Genomic DNA, 14,060 nt, shown 5'->3' with positions numbered 1-14,060 from the left:
TTGTTTGAGGGATTAAAAAAACATTACAATATTTTATTAGTAGGTATATCTGATTTTCTTAGTATTGGAATAATTATTTTCATAGGTTTTTCCCCAATTTCAGAAAACCTTTTGTGGGCAACTTATTAACAGATGAAATTCTTTTTCACTTACATATAGTTTTAATTAAAACTATAGCTTATTTTTAAACAAACTATATTTTTAATACGTAAAAGGTTAGTGAATACATAAAAGGGTAAAGTACAAAAGTTATATTTATACTTTACTGAATTGCATATACAATTGTTAGCCATATGATACCTGTTCCCTTTCATGCATTATTGATTATAAAAATAAGCTTTTAAAAATGTTAAATTATCAACCCCGCTATATGCAGTACTTCTTTGACAAATGCTGTAATATTTTTTCCTTAGAGTCTTACATTTAAAGAGAAAATGACAAGCCTTAAATTTAAAGAAAAACCTACAGACTTGGAAACCAGAAGTTATAAGTTTTTGCTGTTATCCATGGTAAAACTGTTACATGCTGATCCAAAGCTCTTGCTGTATGTAAGTAAATGTTACTGTTGAATTAGTGAAATCTTGATGTTAAAAGAAATATTGAAAAAGCATTTTAGCTTTTTGTTAAATATGAAGTCATCATATAAATAAACCTAGGAAATAAAGTCACTAAAGTATAAATACCAAAAACAAAGTAATAAAATTGGTAAAAAAATAAAAATTCAAACCCAAAGGTTTAGCTCTAGGATGATACTTTTTTCTCTTTCCGTCATCCAATCAAGACAATTTTTGAAGGCAGCTTTCCTAATGTCCATTATATAAACACCAGGCCCATCCCACTGTATTTCTTCTGCTTATCAGTAATGTGGTGAACCTGGGCAGTGCATTAGGACAGATCCCAGACAGTCATCCTAGTTGCTGATCATTTTGTCAAGAATGAGACGACAAGATAGCGAGACTGCAGGGCATGAAGTTCTTTGGTTCTAGAGAGCGCCAGATTAAAGTGACAAAGAGTATAGAACCCGTAAACCTGAATAGAGGGGAAATGGATTGGGGAAGAAAATACCATCAGGAAAAAGAATTAGGGTAAAAATCTCGAGCAGAAAAACAAAAAAGAATACTAGAGAGAAATTAATGAACTCAACTTCTAAAAATATGATAGAAGAGATGTTACGGGTAACACTGAGGAAAGACTGAGGGAAAGTCACCAAAGAATCATAAGGGAGACATGAAAAAGAGAGGACAGTAAACTTACTAAGATATGCTTTGTTTGTAAATTGATGTCATAATGGGTATTCCGTAAGGTTCCTTTCAAATAATTTTTCTCGGATTCTGCAAATCATAATATGGAGATCAACTCTAACCCAAGCATCAGAAATTAGTTCCAGTTATGTTAAATGTACATCTTGAAAATAACATTGGATGTACAATATTGCCAAATAATCATAATCATTTTATTACAATCTGAATCTTATAGTGAGGGTTGTGAAATTTTATTTTGTCTGTTTTGTTTACTCTTCAGTTTGAATTTTTTTTCTAGATTGCCCCAAAAAAGTATGACATTCAAGGACTATCTCAAAAAACAAACAAACAAAACCAACTCACCAATCCCTCTTTACTTGTATGAGGATCTGTGAAAGTAGTCACCTTAAGTCTGCCTGAGGTTAATTTAGTTCTGTGAATGCTGTTGGCCAGGATATTGGAAGGGTTTACATTTTCAGAGCAGATAAAACATGGCCCATTTCTGAACAACGTTGCTTTTTAAACCATTTTTTCCCTTTACTGTTTAGAATCCAAGGAAGCAAGGGCCTGAGACACAGAGTAGCACTGCTGAATTAATTACTGGACTTGTACAACTTGTTCCACAGTCCAACATGCCAGAAATAGCCCAAGAAGCCATGGAGGTAAGGGAAGTGTTCTTCCCCACGCAGGGTGATTAGCTTGCGAATTGTGCCGAGCATATCAGGCTTTTTGTGTAAAAGCTTTTAAGTATTGATCAGTTTGTTTCCAAAGTTGAGTGTTAGAGCTTGTCTAAATGGCAAGTTACCACTCTGCAAGCTAGGGTGTGAATTTGCAGCGCACCAGCTTGCAGCATGGCCTTGTGGACATTGGTACAGCACTCGGGGACTTTGACTGCACTGTAGCAATGTCCTCAGTAACTTGGTGTGTAGATGAGCCTTTAGTGTTTGGTCTGTATTGATGCATTTTTCTAAAAGTATGTTCAATTGAAAGTTTGCAATACAATACAGCAAAGGCCTATTTAAGGAAAGATTTCAAAGGTATGATAGGGAATTGTCTTCTGTGGTCGTCCCATGTCACTGAGAGATTTGTTCCTCACTGAAGCTGGCCTTAACCAAGATCTATTTCAGAAGGGGTTTTATGGATCTTCCACTACATTGTAGAGAGCACTGTTAAAATCCCTCCACTAACAGCCTGCCTGTCCGCCCCAGTTCTTCCTGGCTGGCTGAGATAAACATTCATTTTTACCTCTGGGACCATGGCCAATGATGGTTACTTTCTGAATCAGCAAGTGTGGAGGGGGCATATAAGCAGGCAAGTACTTCTAACCCTAAGGCTGTTAAAATCCTTTTCCTGCTTGCTCTGTAATTAAAGTGCACCACACTTGAGGTAAATGAGCTTCAGTAGTCCAGCAGGCAAAACACCAAGATTGATTTCTAAGCCGTCCATGCCATATTGCTAATGTAAGGCTGCTGAGTAAGTTGCCATTCAGTTGGTACGTTCATGCGTTTTCTTGGTGGTAGAAATGTATAACAGATTTAAAATATATTGAAACTAGAGATGTCAATTTCTTTTGGTGTGTGAGAAGGAAAGATTCTATGTCCCAGTTAAATTACAAGTTATTAAATTGTCCTGGATTACTGTGATTTGAGGCTCTCACATGTCATCAGGAGCACTGTGTCTAAGACTTCCATCTTCCACACTTCTAGGGGAAAACTTTCAAATATTGAAGGAAAGGATATCTAAAACATTCTTCAGGGTGTTGCTTTTACTGCTTCACTCAATCTTTGTAGCTAAATTCTGCGGCTTGCATTGCGGCATTTCCATCAATGATAATGGCTCCAAATGTTATAGTATCCGTATTCTGGGTATGTTGTTTTGGCCCAGAATACAGTGGTGTCTTTTTAAATAAGCGTACTGTGATTGGCTTGAAAGTGTTTTGGACAATTTTAAATATGACAAACTCTGCCAAACCCATCCTCTAATGTATAGTATTGTATTAGATGAAGGATTTGATTTTCCGTTAGTTATGTTACTTAGTTTAGGCATGCTGGGCCAGACTTTGATCTGGAGTAAGCCGAGGTAGCTCTGTTTTGAATGGAGTACCAGCAATTTACACTAGCTGAGAATCTGGTGTGTTTTATGTCCTCAATCTTTAACCCACTTACCATCTTTTTTTCTTCTAGCTTAGTTATTTCAAAGTGGTTCCTGTTACGAACTATTCTGAAAATCATTAAAAGTTGCTACACAAGTGTGTGGGGATCTGCCCTAGCTGATGGAAATGTCACTTTCAATGGTATTATTTTGCCACCACAGCTCTTACAATCTCTGCTTTCATGGAATTTGTTAGATTGATAAAGTTAGGAATTTGAGGTAGAGCTGCTTATTCTATCGTTGATTTTTTATTTATTTATTTTTTATTTAATTTTTTTTATGAACACCAGAGTATTAAATTTCTTTGGACATTTTAGCAGGGGTCTTCAAACAGTAGGTGATCTTACATGAAGCATCTCATTTGTCACAATACCCAAGGATAGTTACGGATGACGTGGCAGCTTTTAATTTAAATTTCCCTTGCTCTTGAGAGCTTGCCATAACTATATTTTGGTGAATAACTTGTAACCAGCAGTTCTACTTTTTCTGCTTGCTCATTGTCCGTGACTTTGTGATTTTTCTCACATTTATTTGCCAAATATTTTCCCAAAGAAATTATTGGTGTTGAGCTCATTTGTGAGTATTTGCTATATGAGCTGTCACTTTTGATTGGGCACATAGGTCACATAGTCCATTTCTATTCTTTCAAGTTTCTGGTGTGACTATGCATATTTAAAATTCATAATTACTTTTCTGCAAACATTTTTCAATAGTTGTTTAAACCTTGCTGTTTCCTTAAACCAATAAACTTGTGCAAGAGAATAATTGAAGAAAATAAACCCCAAAGAGGTGCAAACATAATTTTTAAAAATGAAAATGAATATTTTTGAAATATGCTTGCTAATACTCTCCCAGTTCTGGTGAGAACGTACTGTTATTTTAATTAACTTTTTGCAATTTGTAAACAAAGAAATTGCCCCTCTTCTCTTATAACAGAATTCTTCAACTACAGATGATGCTCTATTGTTGCTATTCTAGTTTTATACCAGCAGGATTGCTGTTTCATTACATTTTTCCAGATGGGTCATTGAAGTAAACACTAAAGTAAAAAGTTCCCTTTTTAAAAGACTTGACATGTCCTTGGTTCATTTTGGAGATTCACATGCAAGTAATACAAGATAATGTATCAAGTTTGGGTTGTAAATATTTAATAAAAGCTTAAAAGATGATTATGGAAGCTTGCTTAATAATGAACTTCTGCTTTTCCATAAAAAAAGATTGCATATTTTTGTTTTCCGTTAGATTTACTATTTTAAATGTAAATATAATTAATACTTGGATTCATATATATTTAATCTACTTTGCTGCATATGCTGAAGTACTTTGCAAATTATTTTCTCTTAAGTGAAAAGCTACTCTGTTTGAATTCAGGCCTTGCTAGTTCTTCATCAGTTAGACAGCATTGATTTATGGAATCCAGATGCACCCATAGAAACATTTTGGGAAATTAGGTAGGTAAATGAGCTTTTATAAATCAGATAAATAGCCCTGTCTGAGGTGTCTTTTCTTTTGAAGTAGCTGTGGTTTATACTTGTCTGAAAAAAGCCAAGTAGTTTCAATATGTCTCTAAAACCAAAACTATTCATGTATACGCTATCTTGTTTAGTTTCACAGAAATCTTTTTCCATTTTACTAGTTAACTTTTACAGAAATTGCATGTCACAGATATCTTGCTAGCTTTGTCAGAGGTTTTTAATCCAGTATTCAGTTGTAACTGTGGCTGTTAAGATAAAAATTATAAACATATTTTTAATTATCTGATTGAAATGCTTACTATTTGCTTTTTAAAAAATTGTATTTATGCACTAAGGCAGGATAAATCCAGCAAACCCACCCTTATGGAATTACTTAATATTATTTCTGAAACTAAAGCTCACTTTATGTGGAAGTTCATTTCACTGGTGCGAGTCACCTGCCTTGTCCTAAAGGGTTTTTTAATAAAGAATTCTATTGACTAAGATAATCTTGCATTTTATTTTATAACTTATAATATAACAATTGCAGCAATTGACTCGATAGATGAGACTATTAGGGAAAAGGTATTTCAGCACTCACAAGAAGGCAAAAATGGACATTAAATGTGACCCTGCATGAACCTGAAATTGTGAATCATGAAAATAAACTTAAAATATTTCATGCTTTGTCATAGGATGTGTATCAGTACACAATTTTTTTTTTTTTTGGTAGGAGAAAGGAATTTAGTATACGTTTCCAGAACACATTGCTCTCCACATCAATAAATTAGTCTTCATTGGTGCATTATATGGCTTCAGGGATTGGTAATGGGGATAGGCTTTCACCTTTACATTTTTGGCTTGAGTCCTGCCTAGGCTAGCAGTAATTGAAACTATATTATATAGCTATAATGAGTTTGTTGTCTGTTCAGGCTGGGGGCAAAAAACCCATAAAAACTGACACTAATCGGGACTCTTCGGCAGTTTTAACAGAGTACTGAATGGATTTGAACGAACACTCCTAGATGTGTGTTCCTTACTAACAGAGTTGAGACACATAAGGGCAATGTAGGTAAACATTTACTGCCACTGTCTGAGCTGGATCAGTTCTGTGATAAATGGAGGTCTTCTGAATCAACAGCCCTGAAGACTGGACATCTGAGAAGTACCAAAATCACTTAATTTCCTCTAGGGAATAAAAAATGGCCTGTTGGGAGGTGGAAGGGGACAGCTTTGTTATTTAAAATATACTCTTTATATTTTAAATGGACTATTATGTCATATAGGATATTCCTACTGATTCCTTGATGCCATGTAATGATATATGGATATATGCACACAAACAAAATGGGGAATGACTGCCTAGGAAGGAGTACTGCGGAAAAGGATCTGGGGGTCATAGTGGATCACAAGCTAAATGAGTCAACAGTGTAACGCTGTTGCAAAAAAACCAGACGCAATTCCGGGATGTATTAGCAGGAGTATTGTAAGCAAGACATGAGAAGTAATTCTTCTGCTCTACTCCGCGCTGATTAGGCCTCAACTGGAGTATTGTGTCCAGTTCTGGGTGCCACGTTTCAGGAAAGATGTGGACAAATTGGAGAAAGTCTAGAGAATAGAAACAAAAATGATGAAAGGTCTAGAAAACCTGACCTAAGAGGGAAGATTGAAAAAATTGGGGTTGTTTAGTCTGGAGAAGAGAAGACTGAGGGGGGACATAATGGTTTTCAAGTACATAAAAGGTTGTTACAAGGAGGAGGGAGAAAAATTGTTGTTCTTAAACTCTGAGGATAGGACAAGAAGCAATGGGCTTAAATTGTAGCAAGGGCGGTTTAGGTTGGACATTAAGAAAAACTTCCTAACTGTCAGAGTGGTTAAGCACTGGAATAAATTGCCTAGGCAGGTTGTGGAATCTCCATCATTGGGGATTTTTAAGAGCAGGTTGTACAAACACCTGTCAGGGATGGTCTAGATAATACTTATTACTGCCAGGGGACTTGACTAGATGACTTCTCGAGATCCCTTTCAGTTCTATGATGCTATGTCTTTATCAAGAAATTGTATTTGGATTATTAGATAATATAGCTAATACTGAATTTCATTTTGCTGCAGTTCACAAATGCTTTTCTATATCTGCAAGAAACTAACTGGTCATCAGATGCTCAGCAGCACAGAAATCCTCAAGTGGTTGCGTGAGATTCTGATCTGTAGGAACAAATTTCTTCTGAAAAATAAAGTAAGTAAATGTTAATGTTAATCTATTAAATCAGGTTTTTCTTTTTTACTTTATTACCTCTGTATATGGGTAATTTCTTTGTGATTGAAAGAAATTTTACTAGCTCCACCTTTAGTTGTGTTTAATGCACTTTCTTTCTTTACAGAGCAGAATGTGATATAGATATATATCATGGTCTCGAATGGTCTACATTTGGTTAGGTCTTTTTAAATACATAGCTAAAACTGCGTAGAATTTTTCTTTTTTCTGTTTCTGCATAGGAAATGCATGTCTTCCAAAAGGTTTGAAAAATGTTCTTTGCGGAACTAAAGACTTGTTGATCACTGTTGCTTTATATATGAAAATTGTAAGAAATTTCTGTCAGTGCAAGAAAGATGATGATGAGGATAACATGTACATCTTCAGACACAATAAGATACCCTTTCTTCTGACATGGTAGAATGACTTCCAAAATTCTGTCCTACTTCTCTTTCTGATCGTCTGACTGTGTCAAAGTACAAGCCCAGACTCTCTCTAGCTATTGCAAGATCACCTCTGAGAAAATCAGTAGCTAGATGGAAAACCAAACCTGTTACATACTCAACAGTAAAGAAGGCCTAATCAGGGTAGAGAAGAGGGAGTAGTGTTCTCAAACTTCAGTTCCAGATAACTTAAAATACCAGTGATTAAAGGACATTCTGTCTTTATTTCTGGACTTCTTCACATATACAATGTTTCTTAAATAAGAGAGGATGTCCATTTTAGAGCGAGGATTAGTGTGTGTGACTTGTTTGCCACTTGTATCCCTATTATTAGCTTTGTTACTACATGAACTTTTTTCTCAGTCTTTCTTATGCTGACTACCAGATAGGCCTGTTCCTTGGGTATCTCCTATTCAGTATTTATAAAATGTGGGGAAAAAATTAAAGTTCCCGCACAACTTCCATTTTAGTGTATCTGGTACCCAGGATTCCAAAAGCACTATTGCTCACTGTATTTTTAGTATCTCAAGTGGGATTCCTGGTTTCTCTGAAGTCCAGTTTCTTTACTTTTCTGGAGGCTTAGCTTGCAACTGTTTGTGCATATCTCACTCCTGCAACTGGGCTATCCATCTTGTTTTACACATTAAGAAACTTAAGAGTCTCCTCCAGTTGTGCTTGTAGATGCAGAGGGACTTGATTTTGGCCAGCTCTTCTTGTGATTTTAATCTTTGGGCAGCTCTTTTGGTTATCATCACCTCTACTTAATATGTCATTGTACTCTAGGCTCTCGATTCATCCTCCATTCACCATTTTCCACGAGAACAAGATGATACTTAACCCCTTTGCCTGAGGTTCTTACTAAAAGCTGTTTCAAACTTTCAACTTCTGTTACTTTTCCTCCATGGCTCACCTGGGGAGTTTGATCTCCATGAGTTGGATGTGAAGGGGACTTGAATACCTTGATAAAACAAGGACTTTTCTGCAAGTCGCCAAGTCTATAACCTTTACAGCGAATTTTAAGGGTTGATCTATTTCAGTGCCCAGTCTTCGCAAATACAGTGACTTGTGTTTTCAGTCCTGCTGTTCACAAGTCCAGGTAGTGATGCACATTTGATTATGGCATAGCTATGTGTCTTTTACATAATATGCCCATCCCTGAAATTTGTAGAATCACTTTTATCTGGAGCTTGATATTTATTATTATAAGCTTTCCAAACACACCTGAAGAGGCAGGATTTGTCCCACAGAGCTTACAGTCTCCGACAGAAAGCAATAAATAAACATCAAGAAAATGTCAAGAGTTCTTATGGTCTTATTTTTTTAAAACATGTTCCCAAAATCATTTCCCTTATTCCCTTGACTATGTGCACCAGTGAATTTGGTCCATAATGCTTCCCCATTGTGCCCATTTCCCTATAGAAATAAGTTTGGGCATAAGCTGAAGAAAGGAAAGTCAGGTGGTAACATTCCAAGTATGTGGACTTTTCTCACAAAAATTACACTAACCCAAACAACACTCTGACATCTTGGATGCAACTGATCCAAGGTAGTAAGTTTTTTTTCCCCATTTTCTGATACATACATTTAAAAAAAAACCTTCTCATAACAAAACATCAAGTCAATTCTCAAGACAATTGGTCCTCAAGTCCTTATCCCTAGAGCTCAGGTATTCAGAGTACAAATTAATTCAGATCTTTAAACTGTATGCAGAGAGGTCATCATTCAGAGATTTTTCCAAGGCTTTTAAGTCAGAATCAGCTATTCTTCAAGTTAAGAATCATCTTAATATTTATTGTTTCATTTCTTGGAAGAGAAGTTAAGGTAAAACTTGTACTAGTTATGGTTCTGAGAAATGGGTCTTTTAACCAAGTTGTCGCAAATTGTTTTCTCCTAAACATTTAGACTGTGATAGCTAAAATCAACCAGGTCAGGCTGTATTATTGGCTGCTACCAAAATGGCAGTACCATCTGCGACTGGCTGAAGCCTCAAAAAGTGTCAGTGGCTTCAGAGAGATGAGGGCATGGGGAGATAATGGGACCCCTGATGCAAGAAATGCCATCAAATGGCGGAAGAGGTGAACCATGATTTAACCAATGGCAGCCATAAACTGTAGGGAAGGCAACAGAAAACCACCCTCTATTTTCTCCAACAAGAGCTATCATGGCAGAACAGAGGCATCCTACTTGGCCATGGCTTTCCTTTCAAAAGTGTTGAAAACTGTGGCATCTTGAAATGTACGAAGGTTGACTGGTGAAAAGCTCAATATTTTGCTATCGCGATTTACTGATGTAAAACCTGGAAAACCAATGCTGCAGACAAAATGAAAATTGAAGCCTTTGAGATGTGGTGCTGGTGAAGATCCTTACTTGTCTCCTGGTCAGAAAAGAAGGTGAATGCTTACGATAGAAATATTGTTGGAGCAAAATGAACTCTGCTCTTAGAAATCAGCAGGTGCAAATGTATATACTTTGGTCACATCAGGCTTAGAGCTGGAAATAACTTCAAAAGTTATCATGAAAGGAATGGTGGTGGGTCATTGCAGTAGAGGATGACCAGCAAGGGGAAGGATAGATAGTTTGTGCAGATTACTGGGAGACCAGTTGCTGAGTGTACGAAGTTAGTGATGAATTGAGAAATGTTCTGAAAATTCTACTGTCTCCAGTATTCAGACATGAATAATGGACTTCATTTACTAGTTAAAATCGGTTAGGAAAAAGTAACGTTTGTTTTTTAGAGCAACTTTAACTCTGCTCCATTTCACAACCAGTAATTTCTGTTCCTGTTTTGTCCAGTTAAACCTGAAATATACACAATAAAATATACAATACAACAGAAATAACATTTATTAGAGCTTTAATTTCTTCACTTTCTTGACTTGCAACTTCAATAAACAGCTTCCACTTCCTTATTCAGCAAATGTGGGTTAACTTTCTCTTGGGATTGAGAGAATTTTTTCTCTGCTTCCCTCCAATGTAAAAAAGTCCTCACAGAGTATAATTGTACTGATTCCACTGATGATTTTCACATCCCATAGTCCCTATTTTTAAGAATTGAACTCTAATTTTCTCTTTTTAGGAAATGCCTTCAAGGAGCTTCAAGAGATGTGTTCTGGTACAAACATGCCCATTTCAGATGGGCATGAACTATTCTTGTGCTCTTACGGCCCTCTGCAGTCTTCCATTTTTGCCCCACTGTTTCTCCTCACGTGAAGTTTAGGGAAGTATCTTCTTCCCTGTTCACGTGGGCTATTGTGTGAAATTTTGCTACCTAAAGCATCAGCCTTTAAGCTTGGCATAAGGATTGTTCTTGTAGGTCAAACCTGTCTGCTTTTGTCATTCTATGCAAGATCTACAGGCATTCTAAATAATGAAGATGCCCAGAGGGAAGGAAGTATGTGGAGAAAATACGTAGTGTCTTCCTGAGCTGGGGAAGGTGCCTTTGCTGGATTTCTATCAAGATATATCTTATATAGTGCTAAAAAGCATTTCCAAGCTATCCTTAATGTGACATATTTGATCTTACAAAGTTCCATTGTCAGTTTCTCATCTGCATTTACAAATCAGCGTTTGTTCCTCTGTTTGATATGTACAACATAGTTCTCTTAATACTTTCCTCTATATTGCTTTTACAAGCAGTTTAATAAACTCTCTGCCACCTTGAGCAGACAAAATAAATAGCAGTATTAGAAAACATATGGGCATTGACCCGTTCTCCAGGCCAGATTTCAGCTTGAGTACCCTCTGCATTTGACTTGGGTATGGTATTCACTTCCTGTCTGCTGTGTAGTATGGCTGTGTGCGTTATTACAGGTGCTGCATTCCACCCCAGAGGTAGCTGCATTTCAGAGGTGAGTGACACAATTACGATGAGTAATTTTTGTAAGCTCTTTGGGAGCCTCCCAGGGTGAAAGATGGAAGAGGTGCTGTTTTCCTTTCGTGAGTGTAGCTGCTGTAACCCATCCTTTCTCCCTTATAAAAGTAGGGTGATTGACTATTTTTCTTACCTCTCTTTATAGCAATCAGATAGGAGTTCCTGTCATTTTCTCTTCCTTTATGGGGTAGGATGTGATGTCTCTGGCGGTGGAGCTAGTCAACTTTCTCTTGACCATGAAGAGATGCGCTGTGCTCCAGGAGCTACCCTCAGGAAAGGGAAAGGCAACTCTTCCATGGTAATTAACATTTTGTATTCTTAATACTTTAAAATAAACTCCATTGCCACCCTCAAAATCAGTTACATTTGTACTACTATATTGAGATTCTTTTCAGGTATTTTAAACATTATGTGGGTGGGGCGAAGGGTATAGGAGAATTTAAACGTAAATGTCTCATGAGCTAGGTGTTGATGTTTGCTCAAGGTCACTATGCTAAGATGGCTAGAGTAAATGCGATATTTTTAAAACTAAACTTTTGAAACTAAAATTTTGGTGTGTCATCTTCATAGAGCCTAAACTATAATCTGTTTACACATTTGTCTGCGTTTATTAAATCTCAGACTCCAGATTTCTAAATCTCCATGCTATCTGAACACATGCTAAACAAAAAAGCACAAGGCAAGGAAAATCTTCATCCTTGTTTGAATAAAGGGGCTCCTTTTATATGCTAATGTTTTCAGCTCTTCACCTACACCATGAATTAGTTATGGAAAAAGTTGAGCAGAATGTTGTAACTGAATCTGTCATGAGCCAAGATTTCTAACTTGCCTTTTTTAAATGACCTTTTTTTGGTAATCTGTAACAATGTACATAACTCTTAAAACATTTTAATCTTTGAAGCAGTTTATAAGCATAAATTGGTTTTTCACTCTGCTGAGAGGTGGATAAGTAGTATCCCCATTTTTATTTATGGGGGTAACTTAAGGTAGAAATAGTGACTTCTTCAAGAACACAACGGGTTAGAGATGGGATTAAATACTTGGCTCCCAGTCCTGTGCTGAGGCCTACTAGAGTCCACCTAAAGTCTACTGCTGAATGAAGAAAATATAAACATTCTAGTCACACGTCAGATATCAAACTAATGAAATTTTCTGTTTAAGTAAATGTCGATAGTTTTATGGGGGTTTAGTTTTTTTTTGCATTATTTTGGTGAAAAACACATTAGTGGAGAAACAAGTTGTTACACACACCTGCATTTGATAATACTTCCATCCTCCCACACTTAAGATATCTTGTCCATTTATAATACCTAGCTCTTATATAACCCTTTTTTCTTCAGTAGATCTCAGTGTGCTTTATGTAGGAGGTATATATCATTCCCATTTTACAGCAGTGAAACTGAGGCACAGAGGGTTAAAGCACATGCCCAGGGTCACCAAGCAGACCAGTGGCAGAGCCAGGAATAGAACACAGGTCCTTTGAGTCCAGTCCTGTATCCACTGGGCCACACTCTTTGCTGGGACTGTCTCATCCTGGGTGCTGTACAAATACACGGTAAAACAGAGCCCTGATCTCAGATGAGGCTGTTGGGTGCTGCTGGAGTACAAATAATTTGCAGGAGGAGGAATGGGATAAAGACCTATTTTGAGAAAATTGCCTGTTAAGTAATATTACCAGATATGCAAATGTATTTCCCCCCAAGGAAAGTACAGCAGGATGCAGCGGAACTCCAATATGTCGCCAAGCCCAAACAAAATTAGAGGTTGCCCTGTACATGTTTCTGTGGAGCCCTGACATTGAGGCAGTTCTTGTTGCGATGTCCTGTTTCCGTCATCTCTGTGAGGAAGCAGATATCAGGTGTGGAGTAGATGAAGTCTCGGTACATAATTTTTTGCCAAACTACAACACCTTCATGGAGTTTGCGTCTGTCAGCAATATGATGTCTACAGGTAAGAAGGGAGAGACTAAACAAACTTTTTGTCTACCCGAGTATTATTTATGTTCTTTAAAGTATACTTCAAAATGTTAAAGCTAGTCCTGGTATAAGTGAAATGCTGTAATACTTATCTCTAGTCTGTCTCAATCATGTGATTTCATGGCAGTTTCCATGAATGAAGTTACATGTAGAAAGACTAAAAATCTTTCTTATTTGAAGATTGCTTCCTCCCTGCAATGCTTATGTAATAGTAAGCTCAAGTATTGTAGGGGGACACTGACTGAATTTTTGAACAGCTAGACCTGATAGTTTAAGTGAAGGGGAGAGTTTCCCCGAAAACATTTGTTTTATAATACTGGTGTGCTTGTGATTAAGTCTTACAAGTCTTCTGGGTTTTTTTTAAGAATATTCATTTTTATTTATGCAAGCTTTTGTTTCTAACAAAGATTTATTTTAAAATAAAAATGGCTGTTAGATTAATTTAATTGTACTGTATACTCCTTGCTTAGGGAGAGCAGCTCTTCAGAAAAGAGTGATGGCATTATTAAGGCGCATTGAACATCCAACGGCAGGCAACACTGAAGTAAGTTCTCTTTATGAAAATGTTTCTTATTGGTAGCTGAAAATACGTTGTGTGGAAAGCAGTCAGTAGTGTTGTTGTAGGAAGTAATCTGAGGTAAATACCTGAAATTCTTGATGTGATGTATTT

The 14,060-nt window shown here is 36.7% G+C and overlaps 1 protein-coding gene across 5 annotated transcripts in view; it reads left to right on the top strand.

Moving 5' to 3' along the window:
* Window positions 1–14,060, top strand: part of NF1 (neurofibromin 1) — a 168,051-nt gene that overhangs the window by 37,975 nt on the left and 116,016 nt on the right. For 2 of the 5 annotated variants that reach the window (XM_037880586.2, XM_037880587.2), the window contains exons 13-19: window positions 414–548; window positions 1,790–1,903; window positions 4,764–4,843; window positions 6,959–7,082; window positions 11,560–11,712; window positions 13,118–13,364; window positions 13,861–13,934. In XM_037880586.2, coding sequence (XP_037736514.1) covers window positions 414–548; window positions 1,790–1,903; window positions 4,764–4,843; window positions 6,959–7,082; window positions 11,560–11,712; window positions 13,118–13,364; window positions 13,861–13,934 — 927 coding nt within the window. Of the gene's footprint in view, window positions 1–413; window positions 549–1,789; window positions 1,904–3,490; window positions 3,535–4,763; window positions 4,844–6,958; window positions 7,083–11,559; window positions 11,713–13,117; window positions 13,365–13,860; window positions 13,935–14,060 lie in introns of those variants that run through there. The other 3 variants (XM_037880588.2, XM_043531467.1, XM_037880589.1) reach the window with 2 other exon arrangements.

Source organism: Chelonia mydas, chromosome 17 (assembly GCF_015237465.2).
Source record: "Chelonia mydas isolate rCheMyd1 chromosome 17, rCheMyd1.pri.v2, whole genome shotgun sequence".
Taxonomy (NCBI): Eukaryota; Metazoa; Chordata; order Testudines; family Cheloniidae; genus Chelonia; species Chelonia mydas.
Note: the sequence above shows the minus strand (reverse complement) of the source record. Positions and strands in the feature narration are given on the sequence as shown.